At 50.0% G+C, this 24,565-nt stretch overlaps 10 protein-coding genes across 17 annotated transcripts in view; 5 read left to right on the top strand and 5 right to left on the bottom strand.

The window, feature by feature from the left end:
• The window catches only part of H257_05161, a 1,768-nt gene extending 749 nt beyond the window's left edge, over positions 1-1,019 (bottom strand). The window contains exons 1-2 of one of the 2 annotated variants that reach the window (XM_009829930.1): positions 289-1,019; positions 64-189 (exon numbers count right to left, since the gene is read on the bottom strand). In XM_009829930.1, the coding sequence (XP_009828232.1) occupies positions 64-189; positions 289-999 (837 nt within the window). In that variant the 5' untranslated portion in view covers positions 1,000-1,019. The remainder of the gene's footprint in view (positions 1-63; positions 190-288) is intronic. The other variant, XM_009829931.1, reaches the window with a different exon arrangement.
• A 100-nt stretch (positions 1,020-1,119) lies between these two features.
• On the top strand, positions 1,120-2,772 carry H257_05160. Of its 2 annotated transcripts, XM_009829928.1 has the most exons (3): positions 1,120-1,959; positions 2,275-2,400; positions 2,449-2,772. In XM_009829928.1, exons 1-3 carry the CDS (start codon positions 1,129-1,131, stop codon positions 2,722-2,724), a joined length of 1,233 nt encoding a protein of 410 aa, XP_009828230.1. In that variant the 5' UTR covers positions 1,120-1,128; the 3' UTR covers positions 2,725-2,772. The 2 variants fall into 2 exon arrangements, with proteins under 2 accessions (XP_009828230.1, XP_009828231.1); XM_009829929.1 differs by having other exon boundaries at positions 2,275-2,772.
• Positions 2,773-3,159: 387 nt separating this feature from the next.
• On the bottom strand, positions 3,160-3,834 carry H257_05159 (hypothetical protein). Its single transcript, XM_009829927.1, has 2 exons — positions 3,544-3,834; positions 3,160-3,490 (listed from the first exon to the last, which is right to left on the bottom strand). The coding sequence occupies exons 1-2, from the start codon at positions 3,778-3,780 to the stop codon at positions 3,287-3,289; spliced, it is 441 nt and encodes a 146-aa protein (XP_009828229.1). The 5' UTR covers positions 3,781-3,834; the 3' UTR covers positions 3,160-3,286.
• Positions 3,835-3,866: 32 nt separating this feature from the next.
• H257_05158 (serine/threonine protein kinase) lies at positions 3,867-6,564 on the top strand. Of its 4 annotated transcripts, XM_009829923.1 has the most exons (9): positions 3,867-3,953; positions 4,014-4,083; positions 4,162-4,242; positions 4,311-4,371; positions 4,436-4,614; positions 4,674-4,802; positions 5,463-5,549; positions 5,891-6,289; positions 6,338-6,564. In XM_009829923.1, exons 1-9 carry the CDS (start codon positions 3,886-3,888, stop codon positions 6,431-6,433), a joined length of 1,170 nt encoding a protein of 389 aa, XP_009828225.1. In that variant the 5' UTR covers positions 3,867-3,885; the 3' UTR covers positions 6,434-6,564. The 4 variants fall into 4 exon arrangements, with proteins under 4 accessions (XP_009828225.1, XP_009828226.1, XP_009828227.1 ...); XM_009829924.1 differs by having other exon boundaries at positions 5,891-6,564; XM_009829925.1 differs by lacking the exons at positions 3,867-3,953; positions 4,014-4,083; positions 4,162-4,242; positions 4,311-4,371 and having other exon boundaries at positions 4,413-4,614.
• Positions 6,565-7,664: 1,100 nt separating this feature from the next.
• H257_05157 lies at positions 7,665-9,868 on the bottom strand. 2 transcript variants are annotated; one of them, XM_009829921.1, is made up of 5 exons: positions 9,491-9,868; positions 9,172-9,417; positions 8,935-9,108; positions 8,645-8,872; positions 7,665-8,214 (listed from the first exon to the last, which is right to left on the bottom strand). In XM_009829921.1, the coding sequence occupies exons 1-5, from the start codon at positions 9,842-9,844 to the stop codon at positions 7,834-7,836; spliced, it is 1,383 nt and encodes a 460-aa protein (XP_009828223.1). In that variant the 5' UTR covers positions 9,845-9,868; the 3' UTR covers positions 7,665-7,833. The 2 variants fall into 2 exon arrangements, with proteins under 2 accessions (XP_009828223.1, XP_009828224.1); XM_009829922.1 differs by lacking the exon at positions 7,665-8,214 and having other exon boundaries at positions 8,597-8,872.
• Positions 9,869-9,972: 104 nt separating this feature from the next.
• On the top strand, positions 9,973-12,553 carry H257_05156 (hypothetical protein). The gene is made up of 8 exons (XM_009829920.1): positions 9,973-10,331; positions 10,377-10,470; positions 10,522-10,628; positions 10,691-10,810; positions 10,857-10,891; positions 11,455-11,658; positions 11,934-12,153; positions 12,238-12,553. Exons 1-8 carry the CDS (start codon positions 9,978-9,980, stop codon positions 12,493-12,495), a joined length of 1,392 nt encoding a protein of 463 aa, XP_009828222.1. The 5' UTR covers positions 9,973-9,977; the 3' UTR covers positions 12,496-12,553.
• Positions 12,554-13,372: 819 nt separating this feature from the next.
• Positions 13,373-14,951, top strand: H257_05155 (hypothetical protein). The gene is made up of 2 exons (XM_009829919.1): positions 13,373-13,802; positions 13,871-14,951. The coding sequence occupies exon 2, from the start codon at positions 14,283-14,285 to the stop codon at positions 14,604-14,606; it is 324 nt and encodes a 107-aa protein (XP_009828221.1). The 5' UTR covers positions 13,373-13,802; positions 13,871-14,282; the 3' UTR covers positions 14,607-14,951.
• A 397-nt stretch (positions 14,952-15,348) lies between these two features.
• On the top strand, positions 15,349-18,672 carry H257_05154 (the record flags this gene model as incomplete). Of its 2 annotated transcripts, XM_009829918.1 has the most annotated exons (19): positions 15,349-15,453; positions 15,523-15,620; positions 15,665-15,755; positions 15,807-16,070; positions 16,133-16,184; positions 16,232-16,308; positions 16,347-16,469; positions 16,524-16,669; positions 16,729-16,876; positions 16,994-17,152; positions 17,207-17,288; positions 17,338-17,435; positions 17,486-17,533; positions 17,575-17,642; positions 17,692-17,809; positions 17,873-17,989; positions 18,050-18,247; positions 18,318-18,380; positions 18,442-18,672. In XM_009829918.1, the coding sequence occupies 19 exons, from the start codon at positions 15,349-15,351 to the stop codon at positions 18,568-18,570; spliced, it is 2,184 nt and encodes a 727-aa protein (XP_009828220.1). In that variant the 3' UTR covers positions 18,571-18,672. The 2 variants fall into 2 exon arrangements, with proteins under 2 accessions (XP_009828220.1, XP_009828219.1); XM_009829917.1 differs by having other exon boundaries at positions 18,318-18,672.
• A 32-nt stretch (positions 18,673-18,704) lies between these two features.
• H257_05153 (hypothetical protein) lies at positions 18,705-20,034 on the bottom strand. The gene has a single exon (XM_009829916.1). The coding sequence runs from the start codon at positions 19,619-19,621 to the stop codon at positions 18,788-18,790; it is 834 nt and encodes a 277-aa protein (XP_009828218.1). The 5' UTR covers positions 19,622-20,034; the 3' UTR covers positions 18,705-18,787.
• Positions 20,035-21,995: 1,961 nt separating this feature from the next.
• On the bottom strand, positions 21,996-23,370 carry H257_05152 (hypothetical protein). Its single transcript, XM_009829915.1, has one exon. It carries the CDS (start codon positions 23,334-23,336, stop codon positions 22,116-22,118), a length of 1,221 nt encoding a protein of 406 aa, XP_009828217.1. The 5' UTR covers positions 23,337-23,370; the 3' UTR covers positions 21,996-22,115.
• Positions 23,371-24,565: the final 1,195 nt, after the last annotated feature.

Genomic DNA, 24,565 nt, shown 5'->3' with positions numbered 1-24,565 from the left:
CCACCTAAACGTAACAAGATTTCAGAGGTCGTACAACAAAATGACATTTGGTGGTTATAGTACCCGTTCGTCGTGAGCCAAGTTGTCCACCATTTCAGGAGACAAGTAGTCCAATGTCCCACACAGAGTACGCCGTCGGACGTTGTGGGACGTCACCGACCAGCCGAAATCGGCCAGTTTGAGTTGGCCCTAAGTGCAACTTGGTCAATAAAGGTACTCGGATAATATTGTGATAATGACGCAACATGCAATATTCATGAATTTACTATATATTGCGTACGTACGTACGTTGTAGCCCAAGAGCAAGTTTTCTGGCTTGAGATCTCGGTGAATGACATGGCGTTGATGCATGTAGAGCAGACCTTGGGCGATCTGGTACACATACGTGGCGGCGACGGGCTCGCTGAATCGACCGACGTCCATGAGCTTCTGGTAGAGTTCTCCTTGCGGGGCGTACTCAATGATGAGGTAGATGCGCTTGTCGTCGTAAAAGTACCCAAACAACCGGAGAATGTTGGGGTGGTTCAGGTCCGACTGGATTTCGATCTCCCGACGGAGCTGGTACTCGACGTTGGCCTTGCGCAGCTGGTTCTTCTGCAGCACTTTGAGGGCCACGACGTACTTGGATTCCTTTTCTCGCGCCAAGTACACATTGCCAAACTTGCCTCGGCCCAGTGGTCGGCCAATCTCAAAATCCGTGAGCTTCCACACGCGATCTGTCGACTCGTCCACCACTTCTGGGAGTAGTATTCGCTTGGATCCAGGTGATGTAGATCTTGCTGGCAATCCTGCTGCATCCATGGGCCTGGTGCAGTCCATGTGACCAGCAACCGACATGTCCAGCCGACTGGAGCCGCTCATGTAAGAGGTGAACGTATTGACGTCCGCACTGCTTGGGGATGCTGGCAGCATCGAACCCGCCATCCTGTTGGATGGGGTGCTTATTGAAGCAGGTGTCCTTCGTGGCGCCATGGAAGTGTGTGTCGACGACTCGGCCATCCGTGGCTCACCCTTGACCAGAATGTGCCAACTCCTTGGTATCCGGATACAAATTGGATTGGGCCACTTCTATTGGTTCATTCCCATCGTTCAAAAATTCAAATGCGATAAAAAGATATAGCCATCCGGATGGTGAGGCCACCATCGCAGAAGGCGGCGGTGCCGATGAAGCCATCTGCAACAGACTCTGCGAAACCAAAAATGCGAAGCGTTTGGGGCCGCGACAACAATGCCGCCGCATCGGTCTCCGTGCTAGAGCGCGCTGGTCCGACGTCGACAATGTCGACATCCAACTCGCTCAGCGCGTCCATCTTCAAGAAGTACCATACATCGTCCACTGTGGCTTCGTCGGCGCGGTCGCTGCATTCAGCCACGTCGTCGTCTGTCCGAACAATGACGTCTTCTTCCACTACGTCCATCACATCCCAGTCGACGTTTGCGGCGCGCTCCAAAGCTCCGCTCTCTAGCGTCGCCGAGAACCATCCACACTCGTCGACTACAACAGCGGCGACGACGACCACGTCCATGAACCCCCGCGAGTGGAAGCTCAGCGACTTTGACATCGGTCGGCGGCTCGGTCGCGGCAAGTTTGGCAGCGTATACTTGGTGCGTGAAAAGAAATCGCAGTACATCGTCGCGCTCAAGGTGCTGCAGAAGGCGCAGCTGAGCAAGGCGAACGTCGAGCACCAGCTTCGGCGGGAGATCGAGATCCAGTCGCATCTTCGGCACAAGAACATTCTCCGGTTGTTTGGGTACTTTTACGATGACAAGCGCATCTACCTCATCATCGAGTTTGCCGCCCACGGCGAACTGTACAAGAAGCTGCAGAAGGCGGTGCGCTTCTCGGAATCCCGGTCGGCGCGCTACGTCCGCGATATTGCGCTCACGTTGTCGTTCATGCACAGCAAGCATGTGATCCATAGAGACATCAAGCCCGAGAACCTTCTCATTGGCTTCCACGTACGTATATATATATATATATTGTCGTTTTACCCAAAATTTGGATTTTTGTGCCGATTCACCAAATATATCGATCGATTCCTTTTGAAGTAAAAATCGTCCGATTCGAATCACAAATCGACGCTATTGGCTAATATCCAATATTTTGAGTGGATTTGATTGGCTCTTACAGAAAGGACAAGTATATTCAACCAATCACACACTCCAGCGTGATTCCATATTGATTAGTCAAATCGCGCGAATTTTGCAAGTTTATAGCGAAATCCCAATATATATATATATGGATGTGTATGCTCATGTATGTCTTCATGGTAGGGCGAGCTCAAGCTGGCCGATTTTGGCTGGTCCGTGCATTCCCCGACGTCCCGCCGCAACACTCTGTGTGGTACCCTGGACTACTTGCCGCCTGAAATGGTGGAAAACAAACCACATGACGAAATGGTATGAGAATACCAACATATACATTAAACATACCTGGCATTTAACTAGGTGGATGTGTGGACATTGGGCATCCTCATGTACGAGTTCCTTGTGGGAACGCCGCCGTTCGAAGCGGAGGGCACGACCGAGACGTACCAGCGCATCACGAGCGTAGACCTTCAGTTCCCGTCGTATGTGACAGCGTTGGCGAGGGATTTGCTCGTCAAGATCTTGAAAAAGGACCCGCGGGACCGCCTCTCGTTGGACAAGATCGTCCAGCATCCGTGGATTACAAGGCATTGTACTAGTAGTAGGAGTGATCCAACGATCGAAGAAGCGCCGTAAAAAGGAATAGTTACTGGTAATATAATGTGTGACACTGTACAACAACAACTAGAATTCGAGTGAAACGCAGGCTATTTTAAACCTGACGGCATAATCCTTCCGAGCTTTTATTGTCCTTTTGCCCAAAATTTGGACTGATTGGCCAAATCAATCTATCGATCGATTCTTTGCACTGAAATTTGTATGTTAAGATCATCCAGTATCACATGAATTTCAGTCACACACTAATTCGGTGTTGATTTAAGAGTGGATCATTTGATTGGCTACTTGATTAGTGTTGTGGGTTTTGATTGGTCGTATATCGATTCTCTGTCGATTTGGTGATTCTGGTCATTCGATTGAGCACACAAACTCTCCAATTGTCGAATCGACTTACTGACGTTTGCGAAATCTGTCTAATATTGGGTTTCAATGGCAATGTGACAAAGGGGTAAAGTGGGGACGAACGAACGACTGGGGTATATTGACTGGGAAGTCTAGATCGATTGACATTGGGTATTGACAACGTGGAGCAGCACGCCCACATGTCATATCTCAAGATAGATAACCTCGTTAAGTGAGGTTAGTGTGTCGAAGTACTCGTAGAGGAAGACGGGTCTTCGGCGGCCTTCTTGGTCGGTGGTTCGTCGCTTGCTTCGTCGCTGGACGATGCCAGCGATGTGTTGTGGGTGACATTGGCCGCATGTTGCTTCATGTGCTCAGCCACGCGCTTGTGCTTGTCAAAGAACTCGCTGTCGATCGCGTGCATATTGGCATACTCCTCAATCTAACCCATCGCGTTGATGCACTTTTCGTCAATGCTTGTCGGAGTACATGTACCTGGAAGTCGAGTTTTTCTTTCTGTTGCCGAAGGAGGTCGGCCTGCATGTACACGTTGGCCTTGGTCATTTCGAGGTGCTGTTGCAGCGCGGCGTTCTTCAGTCGTGCCGCCTCCAGGCGACCGGACGCTTCCTTGTAAGCACGGTACTCCTTCATGTACGCTTCCTTGTTGGTGGACGCGACGATCTCCCGCACGTCGTTCACGATCACGCGCATCAATGACGCGCCTTGGCCCATGATGTTTTTCGTTGAAATGGCGATTTTCTCAACCTAGGATTGCCTCGACCAATCACAAACGCGCTTTCAAACTCAAGATTTGGTCATTCGATTTTCTCAAGCAACATGGTTGCATTGCCCCCCGAAGCGCGACAGCAGGAACTCGAGGCAGCGCAGGCTGCACTTCTAGAAAGGTCAGGTGCTTCCATGAGGGTGTTAGACAGTGATGTCGTCATGAAGCCATGCGGTCGTAGGTTGCGCCGCGACATTGACTACATCCGCATGCAGGTCGAGCAGCCGTTCATTCGGCAGTCCATTGCCGTGGTAAGTCAGTGGCGAGCATGCAATGAATGACGATGCGGCAGAAGCGCAGACCCAACACATGATAAACTATCTTGTTAGACCAACACCACGTCTGATGGAATTCCAGAATATCTCCGACTTCGCATGGAGGAAGCGCGAAAAGACGACGATACGTATGATGTACGTCGACGAACGCATTCGTCACGCAATGTGGCAATCCTCATCGCATATTGGACATGAACATGTAGCAATACGTTCGTGACGCAGTTATGCACAACCATCACGCCCACCGATTCAAGCTCCAAATGGGTACGTAGCTTCTCCGATGATGACGGTGCCATCGAATGCCATGCCATGGTTATTTCCTTGGTAGATTCTCCATTTGCGTCGTTGCCAACATTATGCCGTCGATTCACATTGATCGAGCTTCTTGGAGTGAGCTCGTCGGGAATCGAGGTGTGGAAGGCCATGGACTTGCATCTGACGAAGGACGTGACGCTCAAAGTGTCGGCGGACACACACATGATCACATACGACTACAAAGCGTTGGCGGTACAGTCACCTCGTCATGATATAGCCCCTTCCCTTTGGATGTCATGCCGACTTTGTAGAAAATCGACGTCCACGACGCGGTAGTCGGCATGTCACGCGATGGACTCCTCCATGACACGTTCCAAGGCCAGCGGTATTCCATGTACGCGCTGCAGTTCATGCAAGACGACCTCCAGTCCATCCTCCACGTTCGTACTACATAAATGTGTCGTTTACCTTCGCGTTGAAGTTGCTTTCAGTCAAATATTTGAACTAATGAAGCAATGGAGGAGTATGATTGGCTACAAAGAATTCAGGTTGCAATATGATTGGCTAAAAAGATTGATTGTAGGATTGCAGTCGTCCCAAAGATACCTCTTCAACTTGGTTTAATATGAAATTGCAAAGGTTTTTCGGCGATTGTTCGGCGGTTGATTCATGCCACCGCCAGAGGAAATATATTTTGAGTAGAACACACAATACACCTGGATTATATGCACGACTTGTCACGGTGTTTTGTTCATTTATGTCGTTATTGAGATGTTCTTCTACTGTATATATTGTGAATTCGCTATAAACTTGCAACATTCGCGTGGTTTGTCTAATCAATATTGAATCGCACTGGAGTTCTGATTGGTTGAAATACTTTTCCTTTCTGCAAGAGCCAATCAAAGCCAGTAAAAAAAATGGATTAGCCAATAGCGTCGATTCGTGATTCGACGGGGTCTGGAAATTCATATCGAATCCACAATAGTCTTTAATGCAATATTGAATGTCTTTTTATGCCAATTTGAACGTTTGTATTCGTTTACGTTCTTTAATCCACTTTAGGAACACGTGTTGCTAAACATTGTTGGTACTTGGTGTAGCGCCGGCGCGACGGCCGCCTCCCCCCCGTCGTCGCCCACGCGGTGGCCTTCCAAGTCGCGAAATGCATCCAACACTTGTGCATTGATGTACGTGGAACTAACTGTCTTCGCTAAATTTGGACTTTTATGCTGATTTGCCATATACATGGATCGATGTTTTTTTTGTACTGAATTTTGGTCTACCGAATGTAAACACGAGTTTGGTGGTGATACCCATCACACTAATTTAAGTCACACACACACGAATTAGTTGTTTATTCGTTAAACCGATGATTTCCTGCAAATTCTGATTGGCTAAATGCTCTTCTGCCGATTCTTTTGCACATTGCGTGTCGATACATTCGGCCCGTGGCTCCAGTTTTGAATAAACACAACAATATATATATATATATGTATTTATGTTTCGAATACGTATATATATATTTAAGGCCCGCGTGGCGCACTGCGACCTCCGTCCGTCCAACATCCTCGTCACGCGGCCGTGGAATGTCGCCGTGACCAACTTCAAGTCGTCGCGCAGCCGGCGGGAACTCCTGCCGACGATTCCCCATCACAAAGTGAAGGAGATGGATGCGTCGAGCGTGCTGTACGCCGCGCCCGAGACGTTCAACTGCCTCGAGGCGCTGGGTAACACAGTCACATGCGACGCCACCGACGTCTGGGCCCTCGGCGTGCTCTACTTTGTCATGCTGTACGGGCACCATCCGCTGGCGCCGGGGCTGGTGGTGCTGGACGACGCGATGAAGCTGCCGTTCGTGGAGCATCTGCGCAAGTACGACGGCACGGTCGTGTTTCCAGCTACTCCTGTCGTCCCCCCCATTGTCCAAGTACGAGTACTTGTTGACATGTTGAAGTGTTGACATGTGACGTGGCAGCGTGTGATTCAAGCGTGTTTGCACCGCGACCCGAGCCAGCGCATGCCGTCCGACAGCCTCGTCACCAGTGGGTTTTTCCCAGCGGTGGTCAATTGACACACGCTGGGGTGTGGATGCACTTGAATGTATGGTATGAATACAACATCCTTCGGTGTGTGCAGGTTTGTCCAAATCTACGATTATCCGGAGTAAACATATAATATTAATACATGACGATATACTAATTCAATCTAATAACGTTCATAATCTACATACATTATGCGTACAGTTGGTTCTACTATGTACTAGTTAGTAGTTCAATGTTCAAATTGAATTACACTTGGTGCAAAGGTACGACAAATATAACGGAAGGCAGGATTACTACTACACCATTTTGCAGTTAAGTTGGACGAATGCCCGATATAATTGGCCATGTGCCCGATATATTTGGCGGTGTGCCCAATACAGTATAATTAGCCGTGTGCCCAAGTAATTGGCCATCTGCCCGATGAATTGTGTCATGTGCCCGATTTAATTAGCCATGCGCCCGATTTAATTAGCCGTGTACCCAAGTAATTAATTAATTCGCCATCTACCCGATGAATTGTGTCGTGTGCCCGATGAAAATGGAATAACTCGAATAATTAGTATGTTCCATGGAGTGCAAATCAGTTTTGGTGGAAACATCATGTGGTTGAAGTTCGGAGGAAAACGCGCGAAGGCAAGAATTCGAAATTTATACTTGAATAAAGTATAGTTTAAGTTCATAATGCGGGCACTGCTTTTCTCCAACGCTTTGAATGCTGCATGTGTCGTTTAACGACCATTTCTATATTAATTGACTTTTTATTGCGTGATTTCCATTTTCATCGGGCACACGACACAATTCATCGGGCAGATGGCCAATTCCTTGGGCACACGGCTAATTATATCGGGCACATTGTCAAATATATCGGGCACAAGGCCAAATATATCGGGCATTCGTCCAACTTAACTGCAAAAAGGTGTAGTACGCACGTCCAGTATTGCCGAGTTGATTCGAAATTGAAGTGCGGTGCTCAATCGAATGACGCAGCACCAAATCGACAGACAATCGATATACGACCAATCAAAACCCAGAACACTTACCAAGTAGCCAATCAAATCCACTTTGGACCAATTCACCATCGAATTAATGTATGCCTGAAATTAGTGTGGCACCAGAAAATAATAATCTTTACGTTCAAGTCAGTGCAAAGCATCGATCGATCGATTTGGCGAATCAAAAGTCCAAATTTTGGGTAAAAGAAAGACAATACTAGTACTACTAGTACTTACTAAACGTATGTACTAGAAGATATGTAATCGTTCGTGAACTTGTTTGGTCGTTGGCGCCGCATCTCCAAGCGACGTTGTTCAGTTATAGTGATGACGTTATTTCCAACATGACAGTTCACGCATGTGACGACAGGTTGGTTATTCTCGCTAACGTTTCGTGCAGCATCAAAAGCTGAGATTGTCCACATTGCACTTTGAGCTTAGACGTGCCAGTCGTGCAGGGGGGACGGCAACGGTTTGCGCATTTCCCAGTAGGACGGACCCGCGCAGTAGATGGCGCCTCCGCCGAAACAAAGCCCGTCCTGTCGATACAGCACGACGGATTGGCCCGGTGCGAGGCCCCGCTGAGGCACGTCGAAGTCCACTTTGAGGTACGTGTCAGTCGACAGCTGCTGATGATTGTGGCGCGCTGGGTGGAGGCCAGTGGCGTCGAGATCGTGCACGATCGTGACAGTGCAGCCGGCCAGAGGCTGGCGGTACCTCGCTCGATACAAGCATCGAAATGAGGTCGTTGCAGAGGTATGTGAAGGGGGTGGGGTCGCTGGTTTGCCGTCATCTCGAACGGAGGATTGAATCAAACCCTGATACAAGATCATGAATTTGGTCCTTTGCAAACAAGTGAACACACAGAGAGAATATGTACCAGGTATCATCCCAAAAGGAATCAGCATGTGGATATATCTCAACATATGTAGACATGCATTGTCAAGTCGATTCGAAATTGAAGTGGTGCTCATTGAAAACCTAAATATCATAAATACAATCAACAATCGAATACCAAATCGACAGGCAATCGATCGACCAATCAAAACCCAGAATACTACTAATCAAGTGGCCAATCAAATCGACTATTCGACCACTTCATCATCAAATTAGCGTGTGTGACTGAAATTAGTGTGATAGTGGACGATCTTTACTTACAACATTGAGTACAAAGGATCGATCGATAGATTTGGCAAAGAATCAGCACAAAAGTAGTCCAAATGTGGGGTAAAAGAAAGACATTATTACCTGCGAGAATGGCGGCGGCGCGAGCCAGTTGAACGCTTGGGTGTGCACGTACGTATGATCGGCAAAGAGGGCCGGGTGGTGGGTGCCCGGGGCGACGAGCACCGCCGCATCTTGGTCGCGTTTGCCCACGACGAACCATTTGGCGGCCTGCCCGGGTACTTTGGCTCCTTGGCCGATCGTGTACGCGCTAAACCCGTCGTGGGCGTGCATCGTCGCGTTCGTTTCGACCTTGCCATACAAATATGTTTAGGTTGTAGTAGTGCTACTACTAGTAGTACTAGCCAACATACCGACACAAAGTGGCCTTGGCGAGGGGGCACGTACTGCGCCAGGAACGACCCAAACGGTCGCTTTCCAATGAAACAGATGCCCATGCTCTCCTTCGCCAACGCAGTGCTCAAGTTGGCGTGGAGGGCAATCTCCCGCACTTGGGGCTTGGTGAACTTGCCCAATGGAAACAGAACCTGCACATGGACGCCATAGTACGATGCATACATAGGATGAGGAAGAACATGTGTAGTACTTGCCTGTTGAAAGGCGGCGGCAGACACATGCGACAGAAAGTACGTTTGATCTTTGTTGGTGTCCACGGCAGCAAACAGCCTTAAGGCGTCAGAGTCGGTTGAACTGGCGGCGCTGTCGTGCATGGGAAGCAATTGCGCATAATGGCCGGTGGCGATGGCGTCGGCGCCAACTAAATGCTTGGCATGTCGAGCGAAAGCGTCGAATTTGATCTCGCGATTGCAAAGGACGTCGGGGTTGGGTGTGAAGCCCTAGAAATCGAGTGGTGTTGTGGGGAGTTGGCAATAGGCGGTAGTGTGTTGCATGATGTGTACTGTACTGTACCTGTGCGTACTCGTCTAGGCACGGCGCGAACACGTTGTTCCAGTACTCTTGGACAAAGTCGACACGGGTGCAAGGGATGCCGATGTCGTTGCACACCTGGCGCACAGCTTCGTACTCCATGTCAGCTGGACACGTTGCGTGACCTTCCTCGTCGGACGTGTCCCAGTTGTTCATGTACATCCCGTGGACCTCGAGCGACTTGTCTTGATGGAGAAGGTAGGCAGCGACTGATGAGTCCACGCCACCCGACATACCAACGACCACCTTCTTCTTCGCAGATGTGATGTGCCTGGATAGAATTCCGCGGCGGTGGAGTATGGCTGCCGCCGCAACGGCGGCGCGGCGGGAAAGCATGTTGATCAACTTGATGGATTCGAAGGTGCAATTGAAATACACGTTTTTGATTGGTTCCATGATTTGCATCATACGTTTTGATTGGTGCATTTTAATTTCGGCAATTGGATTGGAAGAAATCAATTACAGACGAATGCCACGGAAGGAGCACCCTCGCAAGGCGAAGCGGCACAGACCGCATGCCGCTGAACCAAGCTCCGACTTTCTTGCGGCCCTGGAAGCTCAACGATCTAAAGAGGCACAATCAGCTGCGGCGCCAGCCCCCGTAGCCACGGCACAACCAAAGGTCATCCCAGGATTCTACTACGACGCTGCGACCAACAAGTACTTCCCTGGCAACCCACCGCCATCGTCGTCACCGCCAGCTCCATATGAGGATCCCATCGTGAAGCATAAAGTTGTGTCGTCCATCCAACATCTTTGTCGTCGTGAACTCCACGGACGTCACGGTCAAGGACATGCCGATCTCCTCCACTTGCTTCAACGTGTACGTGTGCTCGTCACCTCGATCCCACGTCACGATGCTACGTAGGTGCCTCGCACAACCGAAGTTGGTCTTCCCTTCCATGTTCCTCTCACGTGCATGGCCATGTCAACCCAAGGGAATACAGTTGCGGCGGCAGTCCGTACGTGTTTGATTCGTCGACCTCGTCTTTGTTATTCAGGGTTCATTCAAGGAGCGTCCGGACTCGTTTTCACGTTGCATCCTCGACAACACTACGACCCCCACCGCCATCGCAGCGCCTTTGATATTGCCATGCGATCTTGTCCGTTCTTTAGAAACGTACGTACAGATTCACCCTCCTCTCACACAGTCATCATGCATACATCCATGGACGTGTGCAGGTTGGATGCATGCGCTTTCAACCTACGAAAGCTGGATTCATTTCCTTGACCGGCCTCGGCGATGCCGACACACCCGGCTACTTTCGCCTTCTCAACCCGTCGACACTGTCCCTTGTCTACGTACGTACGTCCCCCTCACGGTCGTTCCACTTAACAAGACTTGTAGAATCTGAAAGCCATCGATGCGTGGCATCACGTGTGGTAGGTACCACCGAACTTACATATTGTCGTTTTACCCAAAATATGGTCTTTTATGCAAATCTATCGTTCGATTCTTTGTATATTGTGCTTTCGAGTGAAATTTCGTGTTGTGGCGTAGTTTCTCGTTGGAATTTGAATCGATTTGATTGGCTACCTCAGATGAGTTCAAAATTATTAGCCAATCAAAACCTTCTAAATGAAATTCAACCAATCAGATCGGTTTGGTCGGCGCGATTCGATTGCACCCCCTCCCCAAATTTGTATCAAATCGACAATAAGTTAGTGACTTTTATATGTAAACTTCGTCCAGTCTCACACTAATTTAAGTCAAACACTAATTCAAGGTTTAGCTGGTCGAAGAGTGGATTATTTGATTGGCTACTTGATTAGTCATCTGGGTTTTGATTGGTCGATCAATTGTCTGCCGATTTGGTGCAGCTCATTCGATTCAGCACCCCTCTCCAATTTTGAATCGACTTGATAATCAATATATAGGACCTGTAGTCTTACACAAATATGTACCCCATTGATATGTGTATGCTGTTTGAGGGGTCTGTCTGTAGGCACCCCGAAGGCCGCCACATAGCGGTAGGCGCAACTCTCCAGCAGCAACATGGAGCCCATCCAAGCCGCGCCCACGTCGTCGATGTCGCGCACGAGTCGGTGCAGCATGCCCCGACGACTTGGTCGTCGGATGTGTTTGCGCAATCGTATCCTGAGGCTACGTCCGTGTTGAACGGCACCCGCAGCGGCGACCTGTGGCTGTGGTATTATTGTCCTTTTTCCCCAAAACATGTGAACATTTTACTACTCGCCAAATCGATCGATTCTGTGTACTGCATTTTGTATGGAAAGATCGTCATGGTCACACTAATTTCAGTCACACACAGTAATTTGATGATGCATTCGTCGAATAGTCGATTTGATTGGCCACTTGATTCGTATTCTGGGTTTTGATTGGTCAATCGATTGTCTGCCGATTTCGAATTGACTTTCAAACACAACGAACGAACGAACGACCGTTGATCCAGAATGTTGGTAGGGACTTGCGAGCCAACACGACTGCCTTGGCCCACTCCATCGTGTCGACTCCCGCCTCGGTCCGCGCCCTCCAAGTGCTATCCGACAAGGCGACCGTCGTCGCAGCCACCTCATGCGGCACAGTCAGCCGATGGGACCTCCGCCGACTGGACACCCCCATCGCATCGACGTACTCTGGAGAAAGCCGCCACCGCCACGGCCTCGCCGTGACCTTTGCCGTGGTATGTACCATACATACTCCGTACGATGATCGAGTTTTGGTGGAGGCCAACTGGACATGCGTAATACATATATCGACTTGTTAGTCGGAGCCCGACGATATTGTGGCAGTGGCAACCAGCACCACGACAACTAGTGACGTGGCGCTATGGTCGCTGCGTGATGCAAGTCGAAGAATGTTGCCAACGTGTACAGTGGCGCTACCTTCGCCAGTGCTGGCCATGCAATGGCGCGCGCCGACCGACGATGGACATAGGTGGCAAGATGCGCATGGAGACATGCCGCGGCTACACGTGGGCACGACGAACGCCATGCATGGGATCACGTATTGTACAGAACGTTAAGTTAAAAAGAGAAGCAGACTCGACGCCAGTACAAACGCGGCGACGCCGACGATGCCGTGCGCTTCCTTGCTTTGGACGTGGCTATTGGTGGCCTTGAGCTCAAAGTCCACGCGGGCGCACACGACGGGCGGACTCGTGTCCCCGCACACGGCATGCAACACGATGCTCCATCGAGGAGTGACTTGGTCGTAAGATGGGAACGGAACGTCTTGCCATGACTGGGAGATGCGCCCGTCGTGTTGGACGACGAGGCGGCCGAGATGTTCCGAGAGGTGGAGAGTCCGGGGTGGGGAAGGGGGTGATGACGAGGAGGACGGGGATGGTGCTAGCACCGGGTCAGTGTCGTTGCACGTCGAGGGGTTGTCGGTGGCGACGCCGTCGACCGATTCCAGATCCTGCTCCACGACGACGTGAGACCATAGAAGTGGGAGGTAGATGGGATTGATGATGGACACACCTCGTCTAGAAACGGTCGTTTTTCCATGAGATTACACATGTCGAGGAACCCCACGAGCGGGACGACGCCGACGTCATTGACGACAAGGTACCATTTGAATTCCTGGATGTGTGGTTCGCAGGCGGGATGCAGCGCGAGGACTTGGGTCATGTTGAGTGCGCTCATGTCGATATCGGTCGTGATCGACACCGTGGGTTTGTGTGGGGAGTCGTACGTGACGTGGATGCTGCCGACGACGCCGCCAGCGCGCGCCTTGTCAAACGTGTATTGGACGACTTGGGTCGCGGACACACCCATGTGCGTCGAGGAGCTGAAGAGGCTCAACATGCAGATGTACAGGGCCAGCGCATGCCATAGCGTCGGCAGGGGAGGTCTCACCCGGAGATGCATCGAAGAAGGTGATGATGATGCGGCACACTCTAGTCGTTTTCGCCACTCCGAACGTAGCTACGGGTGGGTGCGTTTTATTTAATTTTAGAACGAATCCAAAATTAGACTTGCGTCTTGTATCTCGCAGGTGGAATTTATTTTCGGAATCATGTAACGGGCTCACAACGAAGGGAGAAAAATTGCACCTGGAGCTCCAGAGCACCACCTTTGTTACACACCGACGATGATGACGGGGAGGCAGTGAGTGGCCAGTTGGTTCCTTGGAGGCTTGGAGGCGGCGTCCATGGAGCATCTTGTAGATGTTCCATGGATGAGCACGGCGAGTCCGGGAGCGACCGAGAACAACCGTGGATACCTCCCAGGGTGGGACTGCGAACTTGAGAACTGACTTGAGAAAGTCGGAAGAGTTCGACGACCCATCAACATGCGGACAAGTGACCAAAAGAAGCTGCCGCATGAGGTACATATTGTTATCGTTTGAACGTGAACACATTGTCGAGTGCAAAATTGTGAAGCAAGGTTTCCTAGCTACATCGTGAACTCATTCCGCCGGCAACGAATTTCCCGCCGCGGCCAACGCACTCTCGGCAAATGGATTCCAAGCATGTTGAGCAATCGTGTGGAGTTTGAGGAACCCCATGGTCTTGGCGAGTTTGCGCCGCTCCCACGAATTCAGACCTTCCACACACAGCTCGCCGTACCGCAGGAAGTCCATCACGTGGGTAAATGCCTTTGGGTCCAAGTCGAGAAAGTAGGCGCCTACGACAGACATGTGATATACGAACATGGAAGATCGATCGTCCTTACCATCTTGACGAGTTGGGGTCGTGAGTAGCAGGTCGTGGAAGAACGAGAGCTCGTGCTGGAGGAGCGTGGCCTTGGTGGTCTCAAAGTAGGTCCCGCCTACGTTGAGTTTGATCGTTGGCGCCGTCGCGGCAGCATGCATGAGCGTGGGGTAGACAGCGGGCGACGAGGCAGAAGAGAGTGGGTGAACATGAGGCGCGGCAGCCATGGCTGTCATGCCGCCCAGAGCGGAATTCGACGTGTTCTTGATCGAAAATACAAGGCTTGCATTATTGTTGTGACGCTTCTTCGTCCGGACCGACTTGAACCAGTCGGGCTGATCTCGTTCTGTGAGAGAATGCATGTGGGACAGGAATGGCGCACAACGCCGCAAGTGCCGCTCCACACATGCTGTCTTGTTGTGGTGCAGGACCTCGGCGTGGCAATGCAAGCATTGCGCGCGAGGGCCTTCCGATGCTAAATGGGCGTTCACCTTTTGTGTGAATACACTCCAAATGGAGTGCAGCGGCCTTCCTTTTCTTGGCACCGCATGCGTTATCGCAGGAGTCGAGTTGTCTGAGGGATTAGTGAGATGATTGACAGGGTGGGGAAAATGAGGCGCGGAGTCCATGGAGTCTACCGGTCGACGCTTCTTTGCCACATAGAACGACGTGCTTGGAGGGTATGTGGACGTGGGGGTGCTGTGGGGTGACTGTGTCGACGTTTCCAGGGATTCTGATGGAGATGGGTGCTGGGCATTCGTCGGACTGCCGCCTCTGCTACCCGTCATGATCTTTTGTCCAAGTGATTCACCCTGGCAGTGAAAAAGAACAAAAAAGAACTGAGTCCATTCAAGACTGAACTTGCAGACTGTATTCAATCCATTAAAACTGGGTAAATAAAAGACATGCGAATGATGGTCGCAATATATTCTGGGGCACTCTGTTGTCGCTTCAACCAGCATACGATGTCCTTTCGATAATGCTTCCAGGGAAGGCACCATAGTGAACGACCACAGCACGCTCTTTCGTCCGGTCGGGACACGGTATACGAACATGCGCGGCTCGCCTATGTATCGTAGGTCGGCCCCGTTCGATCCTGCTAACGTGTGGCGATGAACAACATTCCATTCCAACGGGATTTTTGAAATTTCATCCGGATACGCCAGTTGCGCGCGCAATCGTTCCTTCACTCTTCAAATTTCGAACTGGAAGATACGTACCATGTCAACCCAAAGCGTCAAGGTGAATGCGCGGGGCGAGGTGCTGCAGATCCGATCGCCGGCAGAGTTCTTCGCGGAGAATCAAAACATTGCCGGCTTCGACAATGTAAGGACATGATCATATCATCGTGATGTTCAGTGAAGGTGAACACGCATGCTGATCTTGTCCTCGTAGCCGGGGAAATGCCTATATACGACGATCCGTGAACTCGTGGAGAATTCCCTCGATGCCGCTGAGTCCATCGGTGTCTTGCCGCAAATTGACGTGACCATGTACATGATTTCGAATGTTCTGCTTGTCTGACATTCATGGATAGTACCGAAATGGACGAAGCAGCGTTTAATACGTCACGAGATATTCAAGTCACAACTCGGTTTGACAAAGACCTGTACAGTGATCCCAAAGAGGTACCATCCATTCCATGATGCATTCGTTCTCCGCCAACCAGCCTCGTGTAGAAAAAGCGAAAGCAGCCCCCCTCCGCTGTCGTGAACGAGATGAAACAAGCCGAATCTGACGAGTACGACGACGACGCCCCATTGAAACCAAAAAAGAAACTCAAGTACGACGAAGACGCCCCATTGAAACCAAGAAAAACAGTCAAATCGGCTGGCACTTCACCCACGACGCCATCAACAGCAACAGTTGCTGCCCCGTCGCCGAAGCAAAACGCCGCACCAGTTAACCGCAATGCGATTATGTACTACAAGATCGAGGTCAAGGTTCGTATATCCCAGTGAAGAAGGCTTCTGTCACTATTTTGTTAAGGTGAAGTGTCGTGTAGGACAATGGGTGTGGCATGGCGCACGCGCAAATCCCAAACATGCTAGGACGAGGTATATGCTCAAGATAACTTTGCTGGACGTCGTAATGATTATTGTAGTGCTGGCCGGAAGTAAATACGGTGTTCGGCAGACGCGGGGCAAGTTTGGCTTGGGCGCGAAAATGGCACGAACGTGCGTGTGATCCACTTTGTCAACTCATGGCTGACATTGTAGGCGTTAATTTGGTCCAAGAAAAGCACTGGGATGCCGATCACGGTGCGGTCGGCCCACATGTCCAAGGCGAACACCATGCCCAAGCACGTGTCGTTCTGTAAACTTGACATTGACATCTTCAAGGTTTGATATCAGATATTCCAACCAGACCTGTAATCCGTGACTACTGTCGATTAGAACGAGCCAAACGTCCTCGAGCACTACAAGTCGAGAAATATCGAGGAGATGACGGGCACGGAATTGACGGTCACCGTGGGCGGCAACTGGACCACCTATCGCTCTCGCATTGTGCACTACTTTCAGCAGCTCGCGATCATTACCCCGTACGTCGTTTGTAGTTGATGTACAATATTTGACCAAGGACTTGTCGGTGCTGCTGTAGATATGCGCAATTGGAGTTGAGTTTCATCAAAGGCAAACACAAGGAATTCACGATGCGCTACGATCGCCGGTCGGACCAAATGCCCCCCACGGCCCAGCAAGTACAGCACCATCCGCTCGCGCTCAACGACTTGCTCTTGGCACAACTGGTACACAATCAAATAACTACCTCCCTATCATTCTCACTTGTGGCAGCGTCTCATATCCACGGTGCACCAGATTTTTTGTTGCCCGATCTATTCCCACGTTTCCCTTGTATTATGTAGATGGAACACTCAAAGCAGCGAACATTGCATGGGTTTTTATGCCATGACCTGGCCGCAGTGGATGCCAATTTGGCGACTCGGATTGTGAACGAACTGGACACACCGTTTACCCTTGACATGGACATTCATACGCTGACATCGAATCATATTCACCAAGTGGTGGGGATGACGTTTATAGAGGAGATGCAATCTCACTTTTACACATGTGTCCAGGTGCGGTTGCTCAAGGAAATGCACTTCAACGTACCAGATGGCCATTGGCTCAGTCCTGCGGGGGAATACAATCTACGTTTGGGTATGTTTACATGATTGCTTCGTTGGCGATGTCATGAAATTGGCTGTAGGTATTTTAAAGGAACTGGAGCCAGACATGGTGGCAACCCACACGTACAAAACGTCCGAGTTTGAAGGCCATGCGTTGATTGTGGAAGCTGCCGTGTCGGTACGAATTGGCAAAACAAAGTGATGATTCAGGCATGATTCATGCGGTAGGTGGGCGGGGCCCCGATGAAAGAAGGCATATCGATCTATCGGTTTGCCGTAAGTACCCCATGTTTGTCTAGTAGCTGACAAAACCCTAGAATCGCATTCCATTGCTGTTTGAAGCTGGCGGGGACGTGGTGACTCGCACGGCGAACAAGGATATCAAGTATAAAACCCATTATCCTGTGGCTAAAATAGCGTGACCAACGACGTAGCTGGACATATTACAAGATGGATCCAAAACGCGACAAGATTGGCGTGTTTGTGTCTATCGTGAGCACGAAAATTCCGTTCAAAGGCACTGGGAAAGAGTACATTGGCGACGACATTCCGGTCCGTTCATGTTTGGATACGCACGACTTTAGATGAGAATCATCGCCATTGGTTGCACTGTAGGCGATCAAGGATGCAGTGAAGCAATGTTTGCGGCAATGTTGCAGCCAACTGCGCGTCAAGTTGGTCCAACGCCATCTCAAGCACGACAAGCAAGAACGCAAGCAAAAACTGCGACGGGTGGGTTGTCGACTAGCTTTTTTTAAAGCCTTTTCTCTTAACGAACGCGTGACTATGCAGTACATTCCCGACGTGACTCGGGCGCTGTTTGGTGTGCTCGAGCGCATGAACAGCCACCCCAGTCCCTCCACTTCGACTACCGCGGCAACTTTGACTCAGAGCCAAAGGGAATTTTTGGAGGCCAAGGCGGAATTGCAAGCGTCGATTCGTGGTAAAACCCTCTCGGCTGCCATTTTGGCTGAAAAGTTGCTTGTCGTGGTGGGTTGTATTTCATACAATACTTATTCCACCTTCATCTATCGTGTATTTACACATGTTATACATGCAGGTGAAACGATGCGATGACCAAGTGGCGTTGGACTATGTGGCCAAGCCTTCGGAAAAAACCAAGGCATGTTTGTCGACGCTGTTCGATCCACATGATGTTTCAGCATTGACTCTGGCCTCCATAGTCGTGTGTGTTTGCAGCGTCCGTACCGTTGAATGCCCGATCAACGTTGCTCGACCCACCCATTGCACATCCCGTGGCGACATTTCAGTTGTTTTCAGTTGTAATGATGGCGGCGGCAACCCCAGTTTGATGCGTTTTCAGGTGTTGTCAACGCAGTCGGACCGAGCAGATTCTGGACACAACACCCTTGGCTGGTAACATTTGTTTTCTTGAATGCGAATTGTGTAACAACGTGCTACCAGTAGTAGACGCATCACAACGCATCGCAGTTTCATCACGTTACTATAATAGTATTGATACCAACCTTCAAGACAACATCACAGACTATTTTCCACAGACGACCAATATTACTTGTATTTGTCGATCGTGCTAAACGCATACCCGACCAGCTGCAGCTCGGCAATCACATCCCGCATCACCATGGCCTTGTCCAACGTGTCAAAAAAGTAGTCGTGGGTCAGCAGCACGACAGCATTTTTGTTAAGCCCGCGGTTTGCCTTTAGGTCAAACGCGTTGGCAATGTTGTTGACGACGTTGCACTTTTCCCGATTTGCGTCCAACAATACCCCGCCTCGACCAAGCTTCCACTCGGCGTCCCATCCAAACGAACTCCACGGCTTGCCCTGGTACAACGGATTCCGACATGGCAACGTGCCTGCAAACATGGCGTCGGCGGCGCCAAGGCGCGCAGAGCGCTCGGCCTGCGAGTCGACGACACGAAACCCCGACGAGGCCGAAAAGCCCCCCGGCAACTTCCACGCGTTCGAGCACGGCAGCCGCACGTAGCTCCATAGATCGTGGATGGCCTTGTCCAGCAACGCCTTGTCGGCGTCGGTCGAGTACGCGTTGGCACTTTGGAGTCCCGCTTCGACGTGCTTGGCGCCGCGCACAAAGTCGGACGTGATGGCGTTGCCACACGCCTCCATGCCGTCTTCGATCACCGTGAGTGGATTCGTCTTGACGTAGTTGCAGTTGTGCGTGTCCGAGTGCGCGCCGATCGTGTGGCCGGCCTTGACCGTCCACGCCAACCGCTCGGTAGCATTGTCGAATGCGGTCGGGACACATTGCATCGACGTGATGCTGGACGTGGCGTCACCGCAAAAGTTGTACCCGCTCTCGAAAAACGTCAAGTACACAGGCGGCACGTGACCCTCACGCGTGTTGAGTTGGTTCATGGCCATCAGCAGATTTGCTCGACCACCGATGGACGGACCGTCGTCGATTGTAATGTACACGGTGTCGCCAGGCTTGGCCTTGCGAGTGCTACCTCAGGACGCAGCCGTCGGGAATGGTTTGGTTAATGGAGCAGTGGGCGCGGGTCCGATGGGAAGGTCCACTTTATAGGCTCCAATGGCGTTGGTTTTGGTCGTCGATGTGGGAGCTGAGGGCGCCCTTGTGCTCGGGTCGGCCGACGACGGGGTGGCGGCGGGGACAAACGAAGATGGAGCTTCAAAGGCATCCTTATGAGACGGATGGTGCCCGTCGCGGTCTGAAAAGAGCACGACTGTGATCGCCGCATTCCACAGCGCCATGAGCCCGAACATCACGAGGACGGACGCTCCGTTGTCTCTCGTGGCAGTACAACCACACTACAGTGTACAGTAAGTAGTACGGTACTGTAGCCAGAATTTGGCCAGTGGTGACCATCTGGTTGGTCACTGCCTTCAAATGGAATTTTACGAATTGTACTATTGTCGATTTGATACAAATTTGGGGATCGAATCGCACCGACCAAACTGATCCACAATCGATCTGATTGGTTGAATTTCATTTAGAAGGTTTTGATTGGCTAACAATTTTGAGCTCATCTGAAGTAGCCAATCAAATCGATTTAAATTCCAACAAGAAACCACGCCACAACACGAAAATTCACTCGAAAGCACAATACTACTATTAATAGTATTATTCATGAATAGTGGTAATTAATTCGATTTCAAAATGGACTGGGGCTGCCAATCGAATCGACGAAGCAAAATCGACGTAGTAATCGACGGACCAAAGTTAGCGAATGAAATTTTCCAAAAACGACCTTACGACCAATCAAATTGCAGGTGGGTGTATTCAGTGCATTGCCAAGCTTCTCCATTTCACAGAGTTCAACATTGCATCGGACAGACAGTGAGTATATTTACTGTTAACGTTAGTTCAAGTAAAATGACGTCTCGCCGATTTCAGCTGGATTTGACGTCGTTCGTCTAATCTACCGAAAATACCAAATATAGCTTGAAAGCGCAATAGTAATGATATGATCAACGAGGCATATATATTCAAATTTGGAGCAACCTACCATTTCAGTAAGAGGACTGACGTGGCAGGCGCGCAGCCGTTGGGGTCCACCACATACTGGTGGTAACGTTAGGTACAGAATTTAGGCACGAAAAGGTCCAGAACATGTGCTTGAAACAATTATACCAGGACCGTTACTTTGTGGAGTATGAAGCAAAATTCTTGCAAGCAATGTTACAGTACCAATACGTAGGTGCGCCACGCCAATGTGGATTATCCGTTACTTAAGGACTGTTCTCACCAACATCGCTGCTTGAACTCGAAGAAGTTGCTGGTATGATGAACAAGTTGTCCTCGCAATCGATAGAAAGCAAAGCCCTGGAGCGTCAAACAAACTGACACATGAAGACAGATATCACACACTCTTGAAACTTACGGTACTTGCGTGTGGCCAATAACTGAATGAATGCATATCACTTCATTTCAGACAAGCTGCTCATTCGCCTAATGCCAGGTCGATCGGGCCGAATTTCAAGTCTTTATTTCGGAACTTCGACGAAGTTTTGACTCGTTCAGGATCGAGGTCAAGAAAATTACACACACCCCCTGTACACGACGGCGGTGGCAGAGGTGGCCTGCATGGGCCGCCCCTGCTCCAAGTTGTGCCAACACCCTGCATATCTAAACGCCCGTGAATGCAATGTACGACGAATCCTGTGCATCTGACACGGATGTGTCGCCCTCGTTTCATGGTTTCCAGTGTAGTATATACTACTCTGTGCATTATTATAGTGTATACATTATTATAGTGTATACTTGAGGACATTTAGCCTATCACAGCGACGTAACAGAACAATAACAACCACTTTGTATTAATAGTCACACCCACCTTGATCTGATTTCCGGCAATTATATCGGCTACAGCTTTTGATTGGTAGATATCGAACAGTTATATCGATGTACTACGTAGTACATTGTATTAACGTTACTACTGAAGTACACAGTATTACTAGTATACCACTAGGTTGACAAGAGATTTGACCATAACGAGTGCTATTCTCAAAATTTCATATTTATATTACAGTTTGTATGACCCTGGTTTCATCCCAAAAGGCCCTAACGTTACAATAGTACTTCAAGTACACTTGTATTACCAGTTATAGTATGTACAGTACTAGTATTTGGGTACTATAATAGTGTCCATGATTACTGTATTGAAGTTCCTACCCACCAGTCCGTAGTACAGTACTACTACCCATGGTAGTACATGTATACGTAGTACTCAGTACAACCTATACGTATAGTACCAGTACGTACTACAGTAACACAGGCAAAACACGGGAATCGTTGAAATAACGGTGAAATCTCTCGGCCAACCACCTTATACTATCTCCTGTCCAGCTAATAATACTGGTGTTAAATACTCCTGGTTGCACTATCTCTCACGTGTTATTGCTTGAGGGGGTACTGGTCCAACGTGCCAATGGTATACCCGAGCAGCTGCAGCTCGGCCACCACGTCTCGAAAGATAGACGCTTTCGCCACGTCGGCAAAAAAGTAGTCGTGGGTCAACAGCACGACGTGGTCCCCCCTCGGCCCAGCCTTCCACTTGTTGTCGAACTGGTTGACAATGTCTTGGGCGACTTTGCACTTTTCCTTCTGCGCATCGTACGTTGCCTTGGCGTCCAAGCGCCACTCGGCGTCCCACCCCATGGCAAACCACGGCTTGGTGTCGGGTTTGCACTCAAGCTTCCCCCCAAAGAGCTTTTCCGCCGTGAGCATGCGAAGGTCTCGCTCGGGCCCGAGGTCTTCCTTGCGCAGTCCGGTCACGGACGTCACACCGGGCAGCCGCCACACGTTCGTGCACGGCAACCGCGCGTATGACCACAACGTGGACACCGCCCGCTTGTGCGCCGCTCGGTCCGCGTCCGTCTCCCATAGCGTTTCATTGGCCAGCGCGTCGTCGATGCGCAACGCGCCGCGGACCATGTCAGACCACGTATCTTTGCCGCATTTGGCGTACTTGTCCTCGACCTTAGTCACCAAGGACATGGTCACGTAGTTGCACAATCCCGCGTTGGCGTCGTAAAAGTGCGAGTCCGAGTGCGCTGCGATCATGTGACCGGCTTTGATTGTCCACACGAGCAACTGCAAAGCCGTGTCGTACGCGGCGGGGTTGCACTTCAAGTTGACAATCGCGTCAGTTTCTTGGCCGCAAAAGTTGTACCCACTCTCGATGAACGTCACGTACGCCGCCTCCTTGCTCGTGCTGTTGTTGAGTTGGTCCATCGCGTTGAGCAGGTTCAACCGGCCCGACGGTGACGGTCCGTCGTCCACGGTCATGTACACGACTTCCTTGGCCGACTTGGCCTTGCGGATGCCACACGTCGGTGCAGTCGGGATCGGAAACTTGGCTGGCTGGCCCACGAACTTGGGGAAACTGAACTTGACCTTGGAAGGTGGTGCCATCGTGTCATTCAACAACGGGATGTCCATGGCAACCGTCGTGATGGGAACGTCTGGGGCAGACGGCCATCGCTGATCCGCGTCGCTGCTTCTTTCACTATCGGGCGGTCCGTCCGGCCTACCCTGTTCCCCATGTCCCTCATGGGAAGACGGCCCGAAGACGAACAACGCCACGACGCTCCATACGACAAGAAACCCAAACATGCGTGGGGTACGTCGTGAAAATGATTATGAAAATGATCAGGGTGGAGGACAACTTGTGGCGAAGTTGCTTCGAACTTCGGGTACATTGCCATCCAGCCTGGTATTGGATGGGTTCGACGATCTTATGAAAAAATTATAACTTTACAGTTAATGTATAAACTAGGTGAGCCCGTTGCTCTGCCGCCGGTTAATTGTCGGTTGGAGCAAGATGTGTACTATTATAGTACTGTACAGTAGTTGAGGTTGCTACTAGTACTTATTTGTCGTCGTAGTTGAGCCTTGCATAGTATTCATACATTTGTGTTTGTAGTGTGCATTTTCAAAACTCTCTTATCTGCGGTGAGATGTGGGAAACACTAGTAGTACCTTGTACTAGTAGCGAGGCTTGGACAGTGGGGGAAATTATCCGGAATCTATAGGGTTGGACATACAATAATCAAGTGACACAATTTCGTGCAGGACTGAGACAAGTATTTAAAATAAAGATTTATTCTTTTATGGAGGTAAACGATACAGGAAATATTTATTTTCATTAAACAGCATACAAACAATAAGATAAATTTCACCTGACATGAAATAAGTTCGGCGGCTGCCTGAATGGCCATGCTTCCAGTCATGATCAACCTCGCCGCCGCATTCTTCGATACTGGTAGCACTACTGGATGTGGTCATTTCCCTTAACCCAAGTTACGTGTAAGCATATACACTTCCGTATTGCGTGCGGAAGGTGTGGTGGGTAATCGTTGTGTATGATGCACAACAAAGCTGGTCACATGCAAGCAGTCAGCAGGTATCCCGAGACTGCTACTGGATGGATTTCGTCAAACTCTTGAGGTTTATCTAAGGTTCTTATGTCGTGAAGCTTGCTGTCATGAATGTACTTGAACAGTCGAACGTCCGCTGTGCGTCCATACCGCGACGACCACTTGGGTCGCGTCGTGGTTGTCGCGGCGTTGGTCGCTGTTGACCATTTTTACTGGATTTTGTTGTTTGAACTACTCCGTACGTAGTATTATTTTGGTTACAAAAAGCATACGATTGGTGTATTTTTATTGAAGGTTACAAAAATACGACGAAGGGCAACATGATACGGTGCACCAGAATCGACTCACAGTACGTCTTCGTATGTATTGCTACATGAAAAGCCTAACTCGATTGAATTTTGGTTATTTTGAGGCTCTGAGAATTCTTCGTAAATTATTATCCAGAATGGGGGAAGTAACAGGAAG

This window comes from Aphanomyces astaci (genome assembly GCF_000520075.1).
Source record: "Aphanomyces astaci strain APO3 unplaced genomic scaffold supercont1.9, whole genome shotgun sequence".
Lineage (NCBI taxonomy): Eukaryota > Oomycota > Saprolegniomycetes > Saprolegniales > Verrucalvaceae > Aphanomyces > Aphanomyces astaci.
The sequence above is the reverse complement of the archived record's forward strand: the minus strand, read 5'-3'. Positions and strand labels throughout refer to the sequence as shown.

Coding starts and splice junctions, on each gene's coding strand:
- H257_05158 (XM_009829923.1), top strand. CDS start 3,886: ATGGTTGCATTGCCCCCCGAAGCGCGACAGCAGGAACTCGAGGCAGCG. Junction 5,550..5,890: donor TCCAACACTTGTGCATTGAT/GTACGTGGAACT, acceptor TATATATTTAAG/GCCCGCGTGGCGCACTGCGA. Junction 6,290..6,337: donor TCGTCCCCCCCATTGTCCAA/GTACGAGTACTT, acceptor GTGACGTGGCAG/CGTGTGATTCAAGCGTGTTT.
- H257_05155 (XM_009829919.1), top strand. CDS start 14,283: ATGCATGAGCGTGGGGTAGACAGCGGGCGACGAGGCAGAAGAGAGTGG.
- H257_05153 (XM_009829916.1), bottom strand. CDS start 19,621: ATGGCCATGAACCAACTCAACACGCGTGAGGGTCACGTGCCGCCTGTG.
- H257_05160 (XM_009829928.1), top strand. CDS start 1,129: ATGGTGAGGCCACCATCGCAGAAGGCGGCGGTGCCGATGAAGCCATCT. Junction 1,960..2,274: donor ACCTTCTCATTGGCTTCCAC/GTACGTATATAT, acceptor TCTTCATGGTAG/GGCGAGCTCAAGCTGGCCGA. Junction 2,401..2,448: donor ACAAACCACATGACGAAATG/GTATGAGAATAC, acceptor GCATTTAACTAG/GTGGATGTGTGGACATTGGG.
- H257_05159 (XM_009829927.1), bottom strand. CDS start 3,780: ATGGGCCAAGGCGCGTCATTGATGCGCGTGATCGTGAACGACGTGCGG. Junction 3,491..3,543: donor AAGAAAAACTCGACTTCCAG/GTACATGTACTC, acceptor GCGATGGGTTAG/ATTGAGGAGTATGCCAATAT.
- H257_05152 (XM_009829915.1), bottom strand. CDS start 23,336: ATGTTTGGGTTTCTTGTCGTATGGAGCGTCGTGGCGTTGTTCGTCTTC.
- H257_05156 (XM_009829920.1), top strand. CDS start 9,978: ATGCCACGGAAGGAGCACCCTCGCAAGGCGAAGCGGCACAGACCGCAT. Junction 10,471..10,521: donor TACAGTTGCGGCGGCAGTCC/GTACGTGTTTGA, acceptor GGTTCATTCAAG/GAGCGTCCGGACTCGTTTTC. Junction 10,629..10,690: donor CTTGTCCGTTCTTTAGAAAC/GTACGTACAGAT, acceptor GGACGTGTGCAG/GTTGGATGCATGCGCTTTCA.
- H257_05157 (XM_009829921.1), bottom strand. CDS start 9,844: ATGCTTTCCCGCCGCGCCGCCGTTGCGGCGGCAGCCATACTCCACCGC. Junction 9,109..9,171: donor CTGCCGCCGCCTTTCAACAG/GCAAGTACTACA, acceptor GTCCATGTGCAG/GTTCTGTTTCCATTGGGCAA. Junction 8,873..8,934: donor GCCAAGGCCACTTTGTGTCG/GTATGTTGGCTA, acceptor TTGTATGGCAAG/GTCGAAACGAACGCGACGAT.